Source organism: Homarus americanus, unplaced genomic scaffold (assembly GCF_018991925.1).
Source record: "Homarus americanus isolate GMGI-L3 unplaced genomic scaffold, GMGI_Hamer_2.0 scaffold32583, whole genome shotgun sequence".
Classification (NCBI taxonomy): domain Eukaryota; kingdom Metazoa; phylum Arthropoda; class Malacostraca; order Decapoda; family Nephropidae; genus Homarus; species Homarus americanus.
The window spans coordinates 23946135-23970919 of NW_024713129.1; the positions used below are offsets into that span (position 1 = coordinate 23946135).

At 42.6% G+C, this 24785-nt stretch overlaps 1 protein-coding gene across 1 annotated transcript in view; it reads right to left on the reverse strand.

The window, feature by feature from the left end:
* LOC121869539 overlaps positions 1 to 24785 on the reverse strand; it is a 58756-nt gene that overhangs the window by 18977 nt on the left and 14994 nt on the right. The window contains exons 2-4 of the mRNA XM_042370920.1: positions 18964 to 19016; positions 16162 to 16503; positions 6029 to 6133 (exon numbers count right to left, since the gene is read on the reverse strand). Of these exons, the coding sequence (XP_042226854.1) occupies positions 6029 to 6133; positions 16162 to 16503; positions 18964 to 19005 (489 nt within the window). The 5' untranslated portion in view covers positions 19006 to 19016. The remainder of the gene's footprint in view (positions 1 to 6028; positions 6134 to 16161; positions 16504 to 18963; positions 19017 to 24785) is intronic.

Here is a 24785-nt window from a genome sequence, read left to right on the forward strand (position 1 = left end):
TTTTTTTTTTTTTACGGAGTTGTGGTCACGGCTGTGATAAACGCCAACCAGGGAGTGTAGTACTGTGCCTTTAGTTAAATCAGTTCATAATGTCATGTGACCGCGGAAGAGGTTGTAAATAACTTAAAGTGAATACAAAGTGGCAAGCTAGAGGGAAAGGCTGAAACCAAGTCGTGTTATAGGTGCCACAGAGACTTTAAATTTTATTTTGTTTATGTGCTATTTCATGGACTGAAAAAGTTTGTGAAAGGCTGTTAGTACCTTAAAAGTATGGGTGCATTCTGAACCTATGTGTGAAGCATGTTATGGGTGTTGGTGGAGAAATACACTCATGACTCCTGAAATCTAGAGAGAGTAATGAAAAAACAGCGGAGCACCCGCCTGCCTGACGGGTCATAAGTGATTTTCTCGGTTTCTTGTAAATGCCTGCCACTTGGCAGGTTAGTAGTTACAACCTTCGGGTTCTGGGTAGTTAGGACAGTTAGGATTATAGTATTTTGTGGGTCATCCCAGACAGGCTATGAGTGATCCATGTTCTTGTGTAGTATGACTAAAATCGGGATTTCTATTCCTCAATGATTGCTATAATTTTGTCGGATGCCCTTAAGGCATGTTTATCGGTGCGAGTAATATTTGTAATGTTTTATGTGCCACTAAGTGATGTAGGATGTACGAAGGAATTGTTTCAGATGAGTTCCTCATTCTGGTGTCTGTTCTGGTGTATGTAGTACTGCTGTATTAGTAGTCCTCTTCATAAGTAGTAGGAAGTGGGCAGCTACCAAACAGGGAGGTACTACCGCCTGGGAAGATATTGGAAGCATAATGTGTTGTCTAATGGTAGACCCTTCTGGCATATGGCATCACGAAAATTGTGACCAAGTCCCAGGCTGCTGATCTGACTTTCTGCCTCATTTACACACAATTGCAGGGTCTCAATTGTTTCTCTTACTATTGACAACACAACATACATATATTGTTTCTCACTTTTTATCTTTTTTCTCATTTTTAATTTCTTTATTATTATTATTATTATTATTATTATTATTATTATTATTATTATTATCATTATTATTATTATTATTATTATTATTATTATTATTATTATTATTATTATTATTATTATTATTATTATTATTATTATTATTATTATTATTAGTATTATTACATTTTCGCCCCCCAGGCCCTGATGTGGGTCAGTGACCTGTGCCCGGGTGAGCTAATCCCCGTAAAAAAAAAAAAATGCAATTAATATCTTTTAATAATTTTTTTGATTCCATGTATAACTTTTGTTTCCCATTGTAGAGTTATAAGCCACGCTAAGAAGTACTCTAGTGCTTGTGTACAATTATTGATTCTGTCTGTAGTGTTGGAAGGGATAGAAGTGTCATCTTTTACCAGTGTGTCTCATTAACCCCAATCACATGTACTAGCTTTCCACGGTCACGGAGAATACTTTTATTTCATTGTGTTTGTGCTGGTTTGGGATTTTCTCTGAGGGGCGCTTCCACTGCATTACCATCCACTACAACTAAAAAAAAACCCAATTACTAATAGCGAGATTATTCCGACCGATTACATATATATATATATATATATATATATATATATATATATATATATATATATATATATATATATATATATATATATATATATATATATATATTTCTGTAGATCCACAATGAAAACGTGATAAGATAATTTCATAAAATCACACGGGAAAAGGGAAACAACGGAGCACCTTAGCTTTCGTTTTATTCAAGACATCTTCAGATGTCTTGAATAAAACAAGAATATGTTTCCATGTATTTATCATATATATATATATATATATATATATATATATATATATATATATATATATATATATATATATATATAATCAACACCTCAAACCACCAGGATTCGAACCCACGGCCCACAAGCCCATGACTGTGATCGGGGAACACTAAATGCTGGACATCCAGGATACTAAAAGCAGTCCTAGACTTTGTTATATTTCACACAAAGCCTGTTTTTAGTATCCTGGTGGTCCAACGGTTAGCGTTCCCCGGTCACAGTCATGGGCTTGTGGGCCGTGGGTTCGAATCCTGGCGGGTTGAGGTGTTGATTGTATGTAGAAGTCCGCGTGCTTTATTGGGTTAATGAAATATATATGGATCCTCGTGCTTCGAAGCCGGATTTGGGAAAACGTTACTCTGACCATCTACGTGATACGGGTAGTCCCCATTAGAGGTTCACGGCGCCTTAACCTCGTTGAACAGGCTTTGTGTGAAATATAACAAAGTCTAGGACTGCTTTTAGTATCCTGGTGGTCCAGCAGTTAGCGTTCCCCGGTCAGTCATGGGCTTGTGGGCCGTGGGTTCGAATCCTGGCGGGTTGAGGTGTTGATTGTATGTAGAAGTCCGCGTGCTTTATTGGGTTAATGAAATATATATATACATATATATATATATATATATATATATATATATATATATATATATATATATATATATATGCAAATGATGAAAATTTAATGAATCTATGGAGGAGTAATACCCCCCCTTACCCCGCCCCCCCCTCTGCGGACGCCCATGAGGGCAGAACTGTAACTTTCGGTACGGGGAACTTCTGGACCGCCCATACGCGGACCAGAAGTTACCTAGTAGGCGGCAACTTCTGGTCAGCTACACCGACATAAAACCCATAAAACCGTGTTGGCAATCCTTCACAAGGTTGTTCCGTAGTAGATGTTCCATCATGGCATCTCTTATAATGCTCTCAAGTACTCTATATACTATGCTGGTCAGGCTCACTGATCTATAGTTATTTGTGGAATAACGATCGCCCTTCTTGAAGATAGGACTCACATAAGCCATTTTCCAACCACTGGGGACCTTTTGCTCACCCAGGATCTCCAGGAGCTCAGCAAGCTCGTTGCACAATTCTCTTTGCTCTCTGGGATGCAGCATGTTAGGACTGAGACTCTTATAAACCTTGAGCATTGACAATTTATTTCTTATAAGCTCTTCTGTGAATACAATGTGGGTCAGTTCTGTGTTGAACCGCCTGTCCTCAAAAAAAGGAAGATTTTTCACATCCTCTCTTGTGAACACAGAGGAAAAGAAACTGTTCATGCTTTCGCTTTGTCCTGGTCAGAATCTGCGTAACTACCGTCTCCAAGCCTCAGGTCCGATACTCCTACTCACGCTTTTAATATCGACTTTGCATAGAGGTAAAACGCCTTTGGGTTTGACTTGACCTCGCTTATAACCAGCCTCTGGAACTCCTTTTCAGCCCTCCAACACTCTGACTTTGCTTGATTCCTGGCTCTTGCATACATCCTCCTACCCTGTTCATCGTTTGACCTAATCCACGCCTTGAATTTCTAGGTTTTCTTCTTAACTTTGTCGACCGCCACATGGTTCATGTGTAGTGGGCTCTTTGTATTCCTAGACGTACTGGGTTTGGTCTTGGGTATATATTTCTCGATCAAATAGTTCACTTTACTGGCTATGATAAACAGCATAGTGTCCGTGTTCCTATGCCTTGGAAAATCAGGCCAGTGGATACCCCTCATCTCCTCCATCATCCCGTCGTAATTTTCATTGTAATATTTGCACCTTGTCCTGGTTTTGTCGTGAACCAAACATCAGTTAAATCTGAAGGACATCATTACATGGTAGCTGGTGCCAATCTCCCGTTGGCCACCATACCCTCCTCGTTTGTTATGATGAGTTCCAGTGGCTTGGGTGTTTGCTCCTCTCTGTAATGCGTCGGGTCCTTAACATGTTGGAACAGAAAATTATCTCTCAGAGTTTCTACTAAAAGAGTAGCGGGGTTATATAAGTCATTTGGCTTGGACTCATTTCCCCAGTGGATGTCGCCATAGTTAAAGTCCCCCATGATAAGGAGGTGGCTAGGGTTGAGCATCATTGTGTTGTCTATTAAGGCTCTTCAGTTCTTTTGGTTTAGTAAGCTATAGTTTGGGGATCTGTAGATACACCCGACAATAAGTAAGTTTCTCCCCTTTAATTTAATTTTACACCACTTGGGTTCTTCAAAAACATCCTCTCCCTGTACCCTCACCTGACTCTCTCTACTGTAAGGTCTTGCCTAGCATATATAACCACACCCCTCTTGCAAGTTTCTTGACAAAGGTTCGTAAATAAGTTATACAACTCCAACTATATCTGGTTGATGTACACCTTCAGTGGTGTTTTAAACTCCTCTCTCTTATCAAGGAACGTGTTAGTTTTAGTGTAAATGACTTTCAAGCCGGAATTTGTTCTCGTTGACGTCTCTGCTCTTGGAAGTGACTACAGCCCTCCTCCATTCTCAGCAGCAGCAGCAGCAGCAGGAGCATTTGCTAAATATATTGTAGTTTGCGGGGTGTGGTTAGAAATGTCATTGTTTACATGGCGCTCGCTTCCTCGTGGGTGGGAGGTAGAGTGGATGGGGGTGTATCGCTGTCCCCTGGCTCTGCGCTGGCGCTCTTGCTCCAACAACCCTCCTCCTGGCAATTTTACTTGGCAATACTTGGTAGGCTTGACAGATTGTGAATTTTCACAATATTAAACTATTCATTCTTATTTTAGATCATGAGGAATTCTTATATTTGCTTAAATAAGGAAGAAAATTTGATCTGAGAATTTTGTGGTAGTCCTCGTTCCTCGTTGTAGTTGAGTTGCCAATTCATTAAAATAATTTCTACATTATTTAACCAAGTATACGAACTTTTGGAAACTTCTTATGATCTTAAATAAGAATGAATAGTTTATTATTGTGAAAATTCAACCTTTGGATTGTTTAATATTTATCCTGACAGAAATGCAGCCGAAAATAGATCCACCAATCACAATCACCTTTACATACAGCCTTCTTTACCAAGTATTGCCAGGTAAAATTGCCACTAAGAGACTCGGGGTGGGGTCGCTGGATCTTTGGCTGACTGTACCTCCGACGTCGCCCTGCAGTAATTGCATGTCAACAGACCTGGTGCCCTTCAGCCCCTGATTCCCTACACCTCATGGCTGTCGCCGTTGGGGGGGGGGGGGTTGCAGACTCTTCGGATCTACTCAGCCTTAAGCCCACCTGTTTACAATGTGATATAATTCTAATCGTCGGCTTCATAATAATAATAATATTGATCTTTATTATTACTATGATAGTTGCTTCTAATCTGTATCTTGGTGATAATGATAATAATATTTCTTATTACTGTGCTAATTTCTTTTGTGTCTTGGTCGCAGGGCTTTAGTGTCACGGTCCCTTTGAAGCCCCTTCTGCTGGTGAGTAGGGAGGGAGGCCCCGGACTCACAGTAATTTCTTCTGAGGGAGAAATGTACCCCTCGCTGGAATGACTTGCATTATAATCACATCTACTAAGTGTAATCTAAGTAAACTAAGATGTGTAAGTGATTTTGCCCTTGTGGCAGATTAATATTATTTTAAAAGAATCACTAGATGCTCTGCTGGTGCTGACCTCGCTGGCCCTCTCTTTCGTCCAGTGCTGCCTTTCAGGACAGTTTGACTTGTTTTCTGTTTTTTTTCTTCTGTTAGGTTAAATTATTTAAAAAACAATGCACAAACTACGACAGTGTCTTCTTTAAAACACAGTGAAATTGCAGTGTTTTAGGTTAGGTTAGATTGGATTATAAAAAAAAAAACATTTGCACAAACTATGGCAGATTCCTCTATAAAACACTGTGAAATTATGATTTTTTATAATCGTTTACAATGGAAAATCGCCGGCGGGTCAGTCTTCAATAATTACCGAGAACGTATTACGCGTTAATTACATTGGGTTTAGAGTTGTACACATTCCCAGGTCAAACATAGATAATTAATTTATAGATTTTTTTGGTTATCTATTTTAGGGAATATGTATATAGTATTTATTATAGGATTAGATAAAATGTGCTACTAACATTACGCCCTTCTTGTCGCCTTAGTTTTCTTTTGCTCTTTCATGCTACATACTTTAGTTTGTCTGGTTCTCTTTCACTTCATCTGCTCTCACACACTCTTTCCCTTTACTCCTCACCTGACAACCGTGATCCGCATCGGCGTAATACCCGGGTAGTCTGCCAGTACAGGAGAATTCCATCACAGCGGGCACCTCCCTCAAGGCTGGCATGTCTGGAGGCAGCTGGGGAAATCCATAAGACAGTTAAACATGTCAGGTAAAAATTCAATAACCTTAATTTAAATACAAAGAGTAAAATTATTAAAATCTACCTCAGCCTTGTATCTACACAATCATCTGTCTCTTCTATCCACCTGTCTACGATTACCCGAATAATCTCCACCCTAGCTTATTTCACCTAAAGAGTAATCACCCTCACTTTTACTTTACCTTTACTTTTAACCACTTCGCCACTGATCGGCTAGTTAGCCGCTTTGGCAGTCGGTCACGTCTCTGTTACGCACTGTTGGCAAGTACTGGGCATGCACTGGCTCCTGAATATATCGGAACCTGCTCCAGTGTCGGTCAAGTCTGGTCTTGAATGAGTTCATACTCGGTGCCGTCACAACACTCTCTGGCAGATTGTTCCAAGAGTTCACAATTCTCACTCCGAAAAAGTTTGCCCTTACAGTTTTCTGGACTTGTGGCTTCTTCAACCTTGAGCTGTGACCCCTTGTGGGGCATGTGTCCGCTAGCTCTAGGTATGTACAGTACATTTGACCGAGTAGTGCCCCTGAGATGTGTATACACTTCGATTAGGTCTCCCTTGCCCGTCTGTAGTATAAGATAGGCAGGTGCAGGCGTTCTTATCTCTTTGGGTAATTGAGGTTCCGTAAAGAAGGCACCAGTCTGGTGGCCCTCCTTTGGACATTTTTAATCAATTGACAGTCTCTAGCATACCTCGGGGGCCAGATGGGGTGACAGTACTCCAGAAAGGGAAGCACCTCACTCTTGAAGATCGTGGCGAGCGACGGACCATCCAGATATCTAACCGACCTTCTTATAAGACCTACTAGTTTCGTTGCCTCATTCACCTTCTTTTCACAATGGTCCGAGAACTAAAGTTCATTGTCGACATACACACCCAGGTCCTTTTCACATTCGGTCTCAATTAATGCAGTTTTTTTTCGTCCTGTTGAGACATGTGATACGCCTCCTTACTCTTGGTGCTACCCAGGTGCATCCTCTTGCACTTCGTGACATTGAATATTAGCAGCCATTTCTTCGACCATTCTTGAAGCTTATAGAGATCTCTCTATAGCTCTTCATAGCCTGTTTGGTTCTTAATTTCTGTAAATAACTTGGTATCGCCCGCAAACATTTGTATGGATGAGTGTATACCTTTTGGCATATCATTTATGAAGCAAACAAACAACACCGGGCCCAATACACTGCCCTGTGGTCCCCGCTTGTCACAGGTTCACAAACGATTTCGTACCACTTATCACCACACACTGTCTGCGGTCATGCAGAACGTCTCCGATCCAAGCTAGGACGCTTCCTCGAACCCCGTAAACTTCCAATTTAATTCTCAACCTTTCGTGGGGTACACGGTCGAAAGCCTTGGCAAAATCTAGGTAAATTTTGTCGATATTTCCGCCTTGTTCTAGAATTTGAGTCCAAACATCCAGTACCTTGTGTTAAGCAGGATTGTCCCGGCATAAAACCGTGTTGACAGTCCTTTACAAGGGTGCTTCGTAGATGTTCCATCATGGCATCTCTTATGACGCTCTCTAGTACTTTACACACTATGCTGGTCAGGCTCACTGGTCTATAATTATTCGTGTAGTGACGATCGCCCTTCTCGAATATGGGACTCACATAAGCCATTTTCCAGTCATCGGGGACCTTTTACCATTCCAATCATTTGCAGAACAGGATCTTAAGGGGCTCCGCATGCTCGTTCCACAGTTCTCTTAACACTCTAGGCTGTACCGTATCAGGGCCAGGACTCTTGTGAATCTTTAGCTTTGACAGTTTATTTCTTATAACCTCATCTGAGAACACAATGTGGGTCAGCACTGTGTAAAACCGTCTTTCCTCAAACGCAAGGAGATTGTTCACATCCTCTCTTGTGAACACCGAGGAAAAGAAATTGTTCAACGCCTCCGCCTTATCCTTGTAAGAATCTACACAAATATCATTTTCATGCCTTAGGTCTAATATGCCTACTTGCGTTTTTAATCTCGGATTTGCCTAGCAGAAAATAGCCTTTGGGTTTGACTTGACCTCACTTGCAATCTGCCTCTGGAACTCTTTTTCAGCCCTTCTACACTCTGACTTTGCTTGGTTCCTGGATCTGACATACATCCTCCTGCCCTGCTCATCATTTGTCCCACGTCTCGAAATCCTCAGTTTTCCTTTTAACTTTGCCGATCGCCGCATGATTCATGTTTAGTGGTCTCTTCGTATTCCTGGATGCACTGGGTTTGGTCTTGGGTATATATTTATCGATCGAATGGTAAACTTTACTGGCTATGATATTCAGCGTAGTATCTGCGTTCTTATTTCTTAGGTAGTCAGGCCAGTGTATACTCTTCATCTCCTCTCTCATCCAGCGCAAATTCCTTTGTAATATTTGAACCAGGACCTGGTTTCGTCATGAACCAAGTAACAGTTAAATCTGAAGGACAGCGTGTATTGATGACTGGTGCCAACTGGGGCAAGGTGTTCCAGTTTGGCCACCATACCTTCCTCGTTTGTTATGATGAGGTCAAGTGGCTTGGATGTTTGCTCCCCTCTGTAATGAGGCGGGTCTCTAGCATGTTGGAAGAGAAAATTATCTCTCAGAGTTTCTACAAAAAGAGTAGCAGGGTTATTTAAGTCATTTGGCGTAGTCTCATTTCTCCAGTCGATGTCGCCATAGTTAAAATCCCCCATGACAAGGAGGTGGGTAGGGTTGAGCACCGCTGCATTGTCTATTAAGGCCCTTAAGCTCCTTTGGTTTAAGTTTGAGAATTTGTAAATACACCCAACAACAAGTAAGTCTATCCCATTTAATTTAATTTTACACCACTTTGATTCTTCAAAAACATCCTCTCCCTGTACCCTCACCTGGCTGGCTCTAAGGTCTTGCCTCACATAGATAACCACACCCCTCTTGCAAGTTTTTTGGGAAAAGTTCGTAAATGAGTCATATCCATCTAAATTGAACTCACATTCCTCCGGTTAGATTCTCCTGTTCTTGTACAACAGTTCTACAACACCTACTATATCGGGTTGATGTACCCTCAATAGTGTTACAAACTCCGCTGTCTTGTCAAGGACCGTGTCAGTTTTATTGTACATGTCTTTCAAGCAGGAAATTTTCCTCGGTGATGTCTTTGGTCTTGGTATTGACCCCCACCCGCATTCTCTGCAACTGCCTCGTTTACTGTAGCCCTTGTGCTTTGTGGGGTGTGGTCAGAGATGACTTTGTTTACATGGCGCTCGCCACGGGACAGTAGGACGCGAAATTTTTTTTCCTGAGGGCTTCCGTCATTTTCAACAAGCGGCACGTCACAGTGTTTGAAGCGCGGCACCACAGTACAATCAGCTGGTGACACCAAGAATTCGTTCTACCTTGGCTGTGCTGGCTAGGTTAGGTTAGGTTAGGTTAGGTTATTATTTGCTTGTATTAGTATCTATTACGATAGGATTAAGTCAAGCATGAATGATCGTCTCTTATTCTCTCTTTCTTACGGAGTGTACAGTGGAGCCGCGCTTCAAACAAATCAATGAACAGTCCGTCAGGTTCTATGTCTAAAATTGTTTGTGATATTAAAAGAAATGTGATAACTGCGAATGAGAACAACTCTCGTATCGAATTTGTGTGGATTCCGACCCATGTTGGAATTAGGTATCATGACCTTGCTGATAGACTGGCCAATGAGGCATGTAAGAAAAAAATGTTGACCGAAACCTTGGCCTGTCCAATGCTGTACTTAAAAACATTCAAATTAGAATCATGAACTCTGATCTAGAAGAACTGAGAGATGCAGAGAGACCTGGCAGTTGTAGCATTAGTTTAAATATGACAAATTTTGTGACAAGAGGTATGGCCAGCATAAGGACAGAACTATAGAAGCGTTAGGGGCGGGTCGGATCGTGTTGCGTCTCTGTAACAAACCGTGTTTGGCACTCGGGCCTTCGTTGTTGAGCAGCAGAAATTGGACAGTGATTACATAAGATCATCAAGACCTTCTTAGTGATGTGAAAGTGTAAATCGATGTAGGATTTTTAATGCTAGATGTGATTGTATTTTTGAAAACTCAATCTCCACGGAGTTGGAGGTACAGCCCAGGTCAAGAGGCATACAACCACAAAATCATTGCCATATGACAAAACTTTTTTTTTTTTTTTACGGAGTTGTGGTCACGGCTGTGATAAACGCCAACCAGGGAGTGTAGTACTGTGCCTTTAGTTAAATCAGTTCATAATGTCATGTGACCGCGGAAGAGGTTGTAAATAACTTAAAGTGAATACAAATTGGCAAGCTAGAGGGAAAGGCTGAAACCAAGTCGTGTTACAGGTGCCACAGAGACTTTAAATTTTATTATGTTTATGTGCTTTCTCATGGACTGAAACTGTGCCTACGTTACACCATTCACAGGGAGATACAGTGTACAGTACACAGTGAAAGCACAAAGAGATATAGTCGTTGATGAGCATAGGAAAATAAAGTATAAAGAAATACAAGTTAAAATAAAAATAATAAATAAAATCAACAAGCTTGGCTATCCGTAGAGGCATTCTATTACCGCCCCAAAGAAAGTTTATTTAATTTTTTTTGTGTTTCTAAAGGACTGAGTGGGTGAATAAAATCCGTTATTAGTAGCAAAATGCAGTGTACATAGAGACAGCGCATAAATACTGACAAACCGCCGAAGTGAACTGAATAAAATAAAAATAAAAATAGAAGAAAAAACTGAAAACATCTCTACAGGCAACAAGGGAGGTTAAACCCAGCAGAGGGGAGCTAAGTTCTGGTTTTTTCCTTTATTTAGTTTTTTTTATTTTATTTATTTATTTAGTTATTATTTTTAAATAGGTGAGATCTCTACACAGTCTGCAGCCCCCCCGCACAACAACAACAACCATGAGAGGTATGATGATATGTGACTACTGCGGGGATGATGGATATGGATGATAGTCCTGACCAATGCAACGTTTGAGAAGATGCTAACTGCTGTAAAGCATGAAGGCTGTTGCTGGTATTTCCCTGACTGCATAGTCAAGGTGAAAGAGGCGATTGCAAGCCATAAGGGAACGAGCTCCCGAGGGTCGAAAATAGACGAAGCTGGAGCCCTGCTGGTTACCAAACTAGAGCAAGTAAGGAAAGAGATCCTTGCTAAGACTGAGGAAGTAGCCAATTCAATGGAGGTGGTTGCTAAGAGGAGTTATGCTGAGGCATTAGCAGGGCCACGGGTGGTGGCGGAGAGTAATGCAGGATACGAACAGGTTCTACAGCAGCTAGGGACAATAAAGAAGTGTGTCGAAGAAATGAAAATTAACGGACCTACTGTTAGGGGAGAGGAGGAACAACGGGAACGTTTCCAGCGCAGGAACAATATAATAGTTTTTGGAGTCCCCGAGAGCCAGGCGGAGGGAACTGAAAGTTACTGTAGGTAATACACGATAAGATGCAGTTTCAGAATATTTGTACAGAGGTTCTGAAGATGCCATCAACCCCACAGGATGTGAGGAGGCTGGGACAAAAGCAGGGGGATAAGCCTCGCCCCCTCAGGATCACACTAATGAGCGAGAAGGAGAAATGGCAGGTTATTTGGCAAACAGAAAACTTAGCAAGGAGCGAGGCATCTCAGGGTGTATTCATTCACCCAGATCGCACGGTAATGCAGAGGGAACAACACAGGGAGGAGTCAGGAGGAACGGGGACGGGTGTACATGGGTTATATTCAGGGGGGGTAGGAGCAAGTGTGCCGACACAAGGGGGTGCGGGGTTACTACTAAGAGCAGAGACGTTACCGAGAACAAATTCTGACTTGAATGTCATGTAAACTAATACTGACATGTTTCTTGATAAGATAGAGGAGTTTGAAACACTACTGAAAGTATACCAACCAGTTATTGTGGGAGTTGTCGAACTGTTGTACAGGTACAGGAGAATCGACCCAGAGGAATGTGAGTTCAGTATTGCTGGATATGACTCATTTACGAACCTTTTTTCAAGAAACCCGCAAGAGGGGTGTGGTTATCTATGCTAGGCAAGACCTTCGAGCCAGCCAGGCGAGGGTACAGGGAGAGGATGTTTTTGAAGAGTCCAAGTGGTGTAAAATTAAATTAAAGGGAGGGGACTTACTTATCGCCAGGTGTATCTACAGATCCCCAAACTGTGGCCCACTAAATCAAAGGAACTTAAGAACCTTAATAAACAATGCGGCGATGCTCAACCCTAGCCACCTCCTTATCATGGGGGACTTTAACTATGGCGACATCGACTGGAGAAACGAGTTCACCCCAAATGACTTGAATAACCCTGCTACTCTTTTTGTAGAAACTCCGAGAGATAATTTTCTGTTCCAACATGCTATAGATCCGACACATTACAGAGGGGAGCAAACACCCAAGCCACTTGACCTCATCATGACAAACGAGGAGGGTATGGTGGCCAAACTGGAACACCTTGCCCCAGTTGGCACCAGTCACCATATAGTGTTGTCATTCAGATTTAACTGTTACCTAGTTCAGGATAAGGCCAGGCCAAGGTGCAAATATTACAAGGGAAATTACACTGGGATGAGGGAAGAGATGAGAGGTATCAACTGGCCTGACTTATTAAGGTACAAGAACGCAGACACTACGCTGAATATCATAACTAGTAAAGAGACCCAATTGATCGATAAATCTATACCCAAGACCAAACCCAGTGCCTCTAGGAATACGAGGGGATCCCTACACATGAACCATGCGGCGGTCGACAAAGTTAAGAAGAAAACCCAGAAATTCAAGACGTGGGTTTGGTCAAAAGATTAGCAGGACAGGAGGTTGTATGCAAGAGCCAGAAACCAAGCAAAGATAGAGTGTAGGAGGGCTGAAAAGGAGTTCTAGAGGCTGGTTGCAAGCGAGGTCAAGTCAAACCCAAAGGCGTTTTACCCCTATGCAAAGTCGAAATTAAAAACGCGAGTAGGAGTATCAGACCTGAGACTTGAAAATGGTAGTTACGCAGATTCTGACCAGGATAGAGCCGAGGCATTGAGCAGCTTCTTTTCCTCGGTGTTCACAAGAGAGGATGCGATTAACCTTCCTGCGTTTGAGGACAGACGGTTCGACACAGCACTGACCCACATTGTGTTCACAGAAGAGGGTATTAGAAATAAACTGTCAAAGCTAAAGGTCCATAAGAGTCCCGGCCCTGGCATGGTGCATCCTAGAGTACTAAGAGAGTTGTTCAACGAGCTTGTCGAGCCCCTGAAGATCCTGTTTTGTAATTACCCACCCCGGGTGTCCCGCTGTCCCCTGGCTCTGTACTGCGTTAACCTAACCTGATCTCATTTCCATAATTAATAGCATTAGGGTGGTTAATCTTTAGGTGAAATACAGTAAAGTGGTGTGGAGAATCTTCAGGCGACCCCCTAATTAATTATATCTCTTTCCCCATCCACTTATTTATGTATAATTTAAATTATTAAAATTAAAATTAAAATAACCTTCTTTAATAAAAATAATTACGTTAAATATGCACTCTATCTGTGACATTACATCATTGATGGCACATAACACGAATTAAATAAACCAAACCTAACTGACGTGTTGCAACTGCTTCCAGGATAACAAGATCGTTGGGTAAGATTAGCTTAATTATTTTGTAATTTCATTATTAATTTAATGACAGTGTCACAGCTCGTACTGGATGGCCTGACACAACAACCTAAGTACACATTTAACGTGATTTTATGTTAATTGAAATTCGTTATTTTTTGTGCTTGATACTATTTTCTGCACTAAAAAGTAACATTTCAATAATTACAGAAAAACTTTATATCAAGTACAAGCAAGAACTTAAACCGAGGCTATCACAACTAATTATAGGAGGCAGTATCCAGACTATTACAGCCTATTTTACAGTCATTAAAAGAAAACTATCTGTTCTTGGGGGTGGGGGGAGGGTCGATAAATTTCGGAATGAACACTGTGAGCAAAAGGTCCCCAGTGATTGGAAATAGCTTATGTGAGTCCTATTTTCAAGAAAGGCGATCCACACTCCACGAATAATATTATAGACCTGTGAGCCAGACCAGCATAGTATGTAAAGCACTTGAAAGCATTATAAGAGAACATCTACAACGAAACAACCTTGTAAAGGATTGCCAACACGGTTTTACGCCGGAATACTCCTGTTTAGCACAATTACTCAAGGTACTGGATGTTTGGACGCAAATTCTGGAACAGGGTGGCAATATCGACAATATATACCTGGATTTTGCCAAGACTTTCGACAGCATACCCCATGAAAGGCTGAAAATTAATCTGGAAGGGTACGGGATTCGGGGGAGTTTCCGAGCGTGGATCAGAGACTTTCTGTATGATCGCAAGGAGTGTGTGGTGATTAATGGTACGAAATCGTAATGTGTACCCGTGACAAGCGGGGTACCACAGGACAGTGTATTGGGCTCGTTGTTGTTTGTTTCAGAAATGACGTGGCACAAGCTATACACTCCTCCATACAAATGTTTGCGGACGATGCCAAGTTATTTAGGAAAATTAAGAACCAAACAGACTGTGAAGAGCTGCAGAAAGATCTCTATGAGCTTCAAGAATGGTCGAAAAAATGGCTGCTAAAATTCAATGCACGAAGTGTAAGAGGATGCACATGGGACGCACCAACGGTAAGGAGGCGTATCATATGTCCCACGGGACGAAAAATTGCACTATTAGAAACTTAATGCGAAAAGGACCTGGGTGTGATAAGGAGGTGAATCAAGCAACCAAATTATTCGGTCTTATAAGAAGGTCGTTCAGATATCTAGACGGTCCATCCCTCGTAACGATCTTAAGGGGGTGAGGTCCTTCCCCTCCTGGAGTACTGTCACCCCGTCTGGTCCCCGAGATAAGCTAGGTACTGTCAGTAGATTGAAAGTGTCAAAGGAGGGCCACCAGACTGATGCCTGCACTTCGGCACCTCAGCTACCCTGAGAGATTGGAGCACCTATACTTGCCTAGCTTATACTACCCAGAGAGATTAGAACACCTGCTTATACTACAGACAGGCAAGGGGTGACCTAATTGAGGTGTGTAAACATTTCAAAGGGCACGACTCAGTCGAGTGTCCATACATGGAGCTGGCGGACGCCCGCCCCACAAGGGGTCACAGTTAAGGTTGAAGAAGCCGCAAGTTCAGTTAAACTGTGTGGGCGAACTTTTTCGGATTGAGAGTTGTGAACTCTTGAAACAACCTGCCAGAGTGTGTGACGGCACCGAGTGTGAGCTGTTTCAACTCAAGATTTAACCAGCACTAGAGCAGGCTCAGATACATTCAGGAGCCGGTGCATGTCCAGTACTTGCCGACAGTGCGTAACAGAGACGTGACCGACCGCGCAAGCGGCTAACGAGCCGATCAGTGGCGAAGAGAATAAAAGTAAAAGTAAAAATGACTCCAGATGTCTCAGTTGGGTTTGTCAAAATCCTTCGTAAGTTGTGACATATTTCCTCAACCCAATTTTGTATTGATAATTTTTTCAGTGACTGTGCATGTTATTACCCAGATTATTACAGCCTATTGTACAGTTGCCCACAGGGCACAAGTATAGTGTTCTACAGCTCGGTGGCCTTTTCGAACAAGTGGCAACGTCGGAACCACTTTAAGAATGAATCGGCAACATGAGGAGAGCAGTTGATGGCATCTGCTCTCCTGGCGTTACTGATTCATTCATAAAGTACAGTACACTAAATCTGACCCTGCCACATGTTCGGAAAAATCACCGAGGGTTGGAACACTATACCTGTGGGCAACTGTACATTGTAATCATACAGTTGAATTATAAATAAACTGTGGTAAATAAATAAATATTCTCCTTGATCTCAGCAATCACTTTCCTTACTGATTAAAATTATATGTGTGAGACGCTTTAACCTAGTCTATCGCGACGAATAAAGTCGTTAACCAATTCTTAATCACCTTATTCTCACCTCCTGCATTTAATTACTTTATAAAAAAATAAAAACTTTAATTTTTTTTTTCTGGGTCCTACACTCTGTAATCTTAATACAACCTGTTGGTCATCCTGCAAGAAGGCATTGAAGAATTCGTTGATTCGAGCAGACGCAAGAATGGCTTCTTTGCCGGTGGCTTGTGTGTGGGCATGAGCATCGTGGGTGTGGGCGTGGTTGCCAGCATCATGGATGTGGGCGTGGTTGCTGGTATCATGGGTGTGGGCGTGGTCATCGGCATCCTGAGTGTGGGCGTGGTCGCTGGAATCATGGGTGTGGGTGTGGTCATCATGGACGTGGCTGCCAGCATTGTGTGTATGGGAGTGGTCGCTGTGCTGGAGGGCGTGGCCATGATGGTGGGCGTGGTCACCTTGCTCTAACCCAGTAAGAAGACTGGCTCTCACCTGTAATGGTTAAATAGATACTCATACAGTAAAATCGTCACATTGATTTCAGTAAGTACGTAGACAGTGTAGGTATATAATGTATGTAGACAGTGCAGGCATACAATGTCCACAGACAGTGCAGGTATACAATGTAGTGTATGTATTGTATACATAAACAGTGCAGGTGTACAATGTACAGTATCTCAAAAAATTATCTGCCCACACTGTGGGAACCATTTTGAGACCACGGATGACAGATATTGGGCCATGCATTTACTTTGGTATATAGTTTATCATATGTAATGCAGTGTGTATTTATTTCGACGTAATTAATTTGATGTTCGATTACCAAATGTAGTAAGATCAGTATACCACAGAGCCACGCAGACTAACCCTCCCGGGACATCACGAGTTGTTACATAATAATAATACATGGAGAGTGTAGTATCTTATATGATTTAATGGGAGAATGAGAAGCCACATGCTGAATCTTACTCAAGGCATTTATTTTTGTTGTTGTGTATAACGTGCCTAACACATTCGTGATTACACAGGCCTAAACACATTCTAACAGAGAGAAGAGTCCTTCTGTTTACTTGGCGGCCATGTGCCTCTCTACAAACAATAATGAAAGAACATCGAGATGCGCAGCGCACTACATTTAAACTTACATCATGTAACATCCTTCCCCTCAAGTTAAAGAATGTACTGACAAACTTCAAATAAAGAAACATAAAAAAAGAAATGCAAGACAATAATAAATATGAGAAAATAATGTGTTCTATACTTCATTACATCAGTATTAATGAACAGTAGCTAAAAAAAGTATCTGACAGGGTGGGTCCGATGACTTCCAAAATTATACGTACAACTCGTGATGTCTCGGGAGGGTTGGTATACGTGTCTTCACCCACAGCCATTCAGGAAAAAAATAAACGGTTTTATGATTTCATGTACTATCACATGATATAAGGAGACAACGCGCATATCCCAATACTTATCGTCGATGGTCTCATATTGTTTCACACTGAGTATGCACAGATACTTTTTTTTTAGCTACTGTACGTCCTTAAGGTTAAAGTCAAGGCATCCTTCGAGTAACATAGGTAGTTATTTTGTAGATTGTTACAAAAACACACTCACAATAATAAAAGACTTAATGCTAAGTATATAGTTTACAGAACCTTCATAGTTAAAGCTTTCAAATCAGACCTCAGAGTCACCATGAGCAGGTAGATAAGTCCCATTAAGCTATAGGTCTAGTCTCCTAATGGCGGCCACCTCACGTCCAATTTTATTCCTGTATTTTCCTTCTACTCGAGTGTTCTGCTATGGGAGTTGCACCATGTTCAGATCCTACTGGTTTCCCCTCAAGCTCCTCCTGGATTTTAGGTTCTAGGCATCTTTGAGGTTTATTGTCTATAGTAGGTTTAATGTCTTCTCTTTTAATTCTTGTGGGTCGTATAAACTGCCGATACCTTCTGTAATTTTTGCCTTCTTCCGTCTTGACTTCATAGGTTCTGCTTTTGATATTCTTGGTGACTGTAGCCCCCTTCCACTCTTGCGTCTTGTTGTCAATGAGCTGCATCCCGACCGCCTCTCCAACTGAAAGCGGTCTCAGCAATCAATGGTCCTGGTGTCTGCCACGGTACTCTTCTTGTTCTGCATTAGCCATCTCTCTTCGTCCAGAGAACATTGTTTAGGCTTCAGTAGGGTATCATTTGTGGGCACCAGCATCTGCATCCTCCACCCTATTAGTCGTTGTGCAGGACTCGTCTTCAGTCCCACTTGTGGGGTGTTTCGGATGTTCAGAAGTCCTAGGTACATGTCTTCTTTTACCTTCAAGCACCACCTCATCATTCCCTTCACAATCTTCACAGCTTCTTCGGCAACTCCATTAGCCTTACTATTGCCTGGACTTGACGTCTCATGTGAGATGTTCCAAGCTCGGGTAAATTGCTGGAAGTGTTGCAATGTGAACTGCCGTCCATTATCACTGATCAGAGTTACAAGTATGCCATGACGAGCAAAATTATTTTTAAGTTTGTAAACAACAGTCACCGAGTCAGACGCAGGTAAAGAGTCAACCTCAATAAATTGTCTGAAATAGTCTACGGTAACTAAATAGTCTCGACGCTTGATTGTGAATACCCGAGGCACCGACTATATACATGATACCCGAGGCACCGACTATATACATGATACCCGAGGCACCGACTATATTGATACCCGAGGCACCGACTATATACATGATACCCGAGGCACCGACTATACATACATGATACCCGAGGCACCGACTACATACATGATACCCGAGGCACCGACTACATACATGATACCCGAGGCACCGACTTTATAGTGTATTACCATATAAGTGTAGTGTATTGCCATATAAGTGTAGTGTATTACCATATAAGTGTAGTTTATGACCATATAAGTGTAGAGTCTTTCTGAATAAGAGGTATAAGTAAGTCTTACCGTGGCCGACAGCACAGTCAGTACAAGGACACCAAGTCTCATCCTGCCCGACTCTGTAAGTAGGGAAAAAAATAGTTGTCAAATTATTCGTGTGTATGAAGATGGGCATGGGTGGAGGAAGTGAACAAGGACATGCGGGGAAGTATGGAGGGAACGGGGACAAGGAGAGAGGGAGAGAACGATGAATGGGAGAGAGGGCATGGAGGGAGTGAGGATAGGAGGGCATGGGGAGAGCGGATGGAGGAAACAGGGACAAAAAGGGAAGGAAGAAAGAACATAAGGAAATGAAGAGGGAGGGAGGGGCAGAGTGGTTAAGGCGTTGCCATTAATAATGTGTATACAACCTAACACGACGTTTACCTTCGCAAGTCCCTTGTGTTGTGTCTGCTACCATAACACACACACACACACACACACACACACACACACACACTCTACTACTACTACTACTACGTTGTTGTCACTCGGAATCGAATATGACGATCATCCAGTTATGATACAATGATATGAGTTATTAGGAATGTCACCTAGATTAGTGAGTTTTGAGGTGACTAAAGAGGTCGATACGGGACCGACAGTCGTCCACATTCGTTGCACATTTGGAGGGCTCCATCTACTGTGGGAAGGGCGGTGGCAGCGTCTTTCCGACGTTGGCGCTTGTCTGCCTCGGTTTGAAGTCGGCTAACTCGAAAGTATTGACACCTTCTCGTGTGGTGCTTCTCCAAGCGTTACGAAATAGAGTAATCGACTCCCAGGTGAGGGGGTCGATTTGGCACCTTTTCAGGTTTGTCTTAAGACTATCCTTATACCTTTTCAATTGCCCGTCGGCGTTACATTTACTATTCGTTAGGTGACTGTAAAGTAGCTGCTTTGGCAGTCTACTGTCGTCCATGCGGGTAACATGGCCAGTCCAACGTAGTTGTTCATGGATAATGGTAGCCTCGATGCTCCTACAGTTGGTGTCAGCAAGAATACTGGTATTTGTCCTCTTGTCTTCCCAGTAAACTCGGAGGACGGAACGTAGACTACGTTGATGAAAGTTTTCAAGTGCCTTGAGGTGCCTCCTGAATGTGAACCATGTCTCGCTGCCATATAGTAGGGTGGGCAGGACCACTGCTCGATATACTGGACGTGCAGCTTTGTGTATTATTTTAGCTCCCTACAGTTAAAGACACGATTTCGGAGTCCGCCCGATGGCTTGAGATGCACATCTGATCCGATGATGAATCTCTTCATCGATGTTTGAGGTGGTGGACAGGTGGGAACCGAGATACCGAAAGTGGTTAACATTAGAGAGGGTAGTACCGTTAAGCTGGATGGATGGTGGAGGTGTGTCTGAACCAGGGGTAGGTTGAAAGAGAATCTGAGTCTTACGTACATTCACCTCAAGGCCGAAGTGTGCATACGAGTCTGCATAGGTGTTCAGGATCTCCTGTAAGTCGTGTTCAGTGTGAGCAACAAGGGTGAGGTCGTCTGCATACTGAAGCTCGGTAATGGAAGCTGCCGACACCTTTGTTTTTGCCGGCTAAATTGGCACTGGCACGAGTAAGGAAGGCAGCCAAGAAAATGGGAAAGAGAGTTGGAGCCAGTACACATCCTTGTTTTACCCCCGTTTGGATGGGGACGAACTCAGACTGGGTGCCATTGTGCAGGGCACTGCCGTTCATACCATCGTGGAGTTGCCTCACAATGGCGATGAATTTTGGTGGTCAGTCAAAACAGCTGAGGATCCTCCAGAGGGCTACCCTGTTGACCGAGTCGAAGGCTTTGGTTAGGTCGATGAAGGCCATGTACAGGCCGTGACACTGTTCTCTGCACTTTTCCTGTATTTGGCGGGCAGCAAAGATCATGTCAGTGGTACCATGCGATGGTCTAACGCCACATTGAGATTCTGGGAGGAAGTTTTTCGCCTCAGATTAAAGTTGAGGAGGACTCGGGCGATAATCTTGCCAGCTACGGACAGCAGTGAGATCCCACGGAAGTTGCCACAATCTAGCAGGTCTCCCTTGTTCTTCTAAATATTGACAATGGAGGCATCTTGAACAGCTTGGGGGATTTCCTCCTTTTCCCATATATTCTCCAGGAGAGAGTGGAGATGGCTGGTAAGCAGAGGTCCTCCTGCTTTATACACCTCGGCTGGAATTGTACATGGGGAAGGAGACGACAAGAAAAAATTATGTATAAACAGCAAGAGTGACTAAGAAGACTTGGTCGTCAGATGCATTAATAATTGGAGACGAGAGTTGGGGTGCAGAGTGAAGACCTTGGGAGGAGCAAGATACTGTAGGAGTGCTGAATAAGCTGGGTGGAGGTGGAAGACAAGTACTCCGAATACGAGGGTTAACATCCACACTTCAGGATGCAGGCCGTCCTGTGACATTCCTATGGATACCCAGTCATGTCGGTATCTTGGGGAATGAGGCAGCAGATGGCCTTGCCAAGACTGGCTACAACAAGGCCACACCTGACTACGTTGTTCCTCGAACACTTTTACAGCTTATGACCCAAATTCGCCGCAAACAGAGAGAAGCCCGGGAAGCAGCCATCCCACTGGACTCCCCACCCACCTGGTACGATGTCCTCCGTAAACTTCCTGACCTCTCGTATGTCTATGGAAAAGGGTCGCGGAAAAGGGACGTGATTGCTGCCCGTATCATCATTGGGTATGACTTTGCTTGGGAGATTGGTATCCCCGCATCCCCTGAGCAACGCTCTTGTGCATTATGCAGAAGACCCGACAGCCGCACCCTTATCCACTACCTCCTAAGATGTCCCCACACACAACGCTTCCGTGACGCCTGCTGGACCACCACTCCACGACCCCCTGACGGAGACACGATGATCCTCCCCATACTGGCCAGTTACTATGTAAATAATATTGATAATGTGTTAAAGGAATATCCTTCCTTCCTTAGGCTTTAGTAAGCCCCTTTTATAATATTTATACTGTATATACTTGTGACACTTGCCAGATGCTTCTGGTGTTATTGTACAGGGGTACCTAGTGACAGCACTAGGATCCCGCTTTCTCTATCAAGGAATAAACTATTGAAATTGAAAATTGAAATTGAAGACAAGTACGCGAGGACGAGAGCGCTGGTCATGAGTAAATACTCGTAGATGTAGGTGAGGAGGAGAGCGGTGGGCTAAAAAGAAAACAATATGGTCCGACCTTCCCAGTAAGGCATTAGGGAGGGGGGGGGGGAGCCGTCCTGCGGGTACCTCTACCATTACCTGCTTGACCTCCATCTCAACCCGACCGACTACTTTCCATCTCAGTCCAGTCCCCCACCCCCATCTGCTGCTGTTAATCTCTACCCGGGAGCCATGATGGGGAAGTGGGGAGTGTGTTATAGAAAGCGGGGGAGAGGGAGAAGGAAGGTGTGTTGCTATGGATGACCAGCATAAAGTATTGTGCGTCCGACAACCACTGACGATGTGTTAATTTAATGTATGAATAATGACTCGTATTGTATATCTCTCGTATAAATATTTCAGTATTAGGCTACAATGTACTGTATATAACTTACTTTCGTGTTTATTTTTAATTGCATTATATGTGTGTGTATGTGTATGCAGGGCCGGATTCAGGAGTGGGCAAAGTGGGCAGCTGCCCAGGGGCCTCCACAATCTGGGGGCCTCCACATATCAGGGCTGGTCGACTTGAAACCACATGAATGACTCCAGTCATGTCTCAATTTTGTGTGTGTGTGTGTGTTGGGAATTTGTACACTATGAATAAATATACAGTGAATTAAAAATTTCTCAATGTTCTAATTTCCTCGATATAACTGCATATAGCTTCGAAATTCTCCAAAGAAGTGTTCAAATTTCAAAATTTTCCCGGGGGGCTTGCAGCGCCCCCCGGAACTCCCAGATGTTTAGGCTCGCTTCGCTCGCCACCCCACCCTCTTGGGTAGTTATAATGAGGGAGGCCTCCACAAAGAGGCTGCCCTTGGGCCTCCACAGGTCTAAATCCGGCACTGTGTGTATATGTATACTTGTATGTGATTCAAAAATAAATTAGAGTGCGCAAATACATCGCTCGTGTGGTGAGGACGAAACTAGCATAATATCGTAAAGAAGATTTATGTCGACAATCTTTCTTTGCATAATCTGAGGTAAAGAATACGATAAGATGGGTTTGTGAGTGATAAGACTACATGTGTGCTGCTTATTTTGTTGATGCTGCCGGAACGAAAAAATATGGGGACAAAGGTCTCTTCAAGAATTACCGCCCCATATCAGTCCTCCCAGCCTCGAGTAAGAAGATACTGGAAAAGCTAGCATGTAGTAGACTAAATTCCTTCTGCAATGCCAATAACAGCTTTACAGACTCCCAGTTTGGATTTAGAGCTAGAAGGGCGACTGAGAGTGCTCTGCTATCCTTTACTAATGACATTTTAAATTCCTTTGATGACAGTCAGTTCACAGTCGGTATATTCTTGGACCTCTCTAAAGCCTTCGATACTGTCGACCATAACATCCTCTTTTCAAAGCTTGAACATTACGGCGTTAGGGGCCTGTACCACAATTGGTTTACCTCATATCTGTCCAACAGGATGCAGTATGTCTGCTATAATAATCACCAATGTGACTCCTCGTCAATCTTGTATGGCGTCCCCCAAGGTTCCATTCTCGGTCCACTACTGCTTTTGTTGTACATAAACGACATAATCCACGCCAGCACACTCATAAAATACAACTTATTTGCAGACGATAGTAATCTCTATGCCAGCAACTCAGACCTCCATTCCTTGATGAGAACTATAAACACTGAACTGACTAAAGTCAGGACCTGGGTAATACGTAATAAACTGACCTTAAACCTTGAGAAAACCCACTACACGATCTTTCACAGAAGGAAAAACTTACCCCCAGACTTGGACCCCCCTGTACCTTGGTAATACAGTCCTCAAACGCGAAACAAAATACTAAATTCCTCGGAGTTATTGTTGATGAGAAACTTAACTGGAGAAACCACATACAAGCTATTCACAGTAAAGTCAATAAACAGTGCAGTATCATGTATCACACTCGACAGTCACTCACTCTCACAGCAATGAAAGAAATCTATAATGATCTTGTTTACCAACACCTGATATACCGTCACACACTATGGGGGACCTCTGGCTCTTCAAAAATACAATCTCTGGTTACTGCACAAAAGAGAGTTGCACGGACAATGACCTACTTGAAAAAAAACATCACACAAACGAAAAATTTGCTAAATTGAATATGTTAAAATTTGAAGACATTAACACCTACTGCTGTGCCCTCTTTGTTTACAAATCTATCACTCACTTGCTTGACAATAATAATTCCAGTTCCGGAATAATCAGAGATACAACTTAAGGCACCCAGAGCTACTAAAACCACTCCCCATGCGCTCCTCTCAGTCCCAGACCTCCATAAAATATCATGGTAGGAAGGTGTGGAACAACTTACCCCCACCCATCCGAGCAAAGAGTACGCTCCCTTCCTTTAAATCATCTCTTAAAAAATATCTATTGTCTAAGTATTAATATTTCTTGTAATACCTACAATATTTACAGTACCTGGTTTTATTGTACCATCAAAACCATTTTATCGGAAATTAGCGTGTAAATAGATAAGAAATTACCATTGCAATAAACATAATTGTCAACTAGACATCCTGACAGCTCTATCCTCTTGTTCAACCTTATTACTGTACAACCCATGTTGTACTGCTCTCCCATTATATTTATGTTTTTCAATTCCACTGTAATTTATGTTTATACTTATAATATAAAAAAAAAACTAAAAAAAAAAAATAAATAAAATAAAATAAATAAATATTG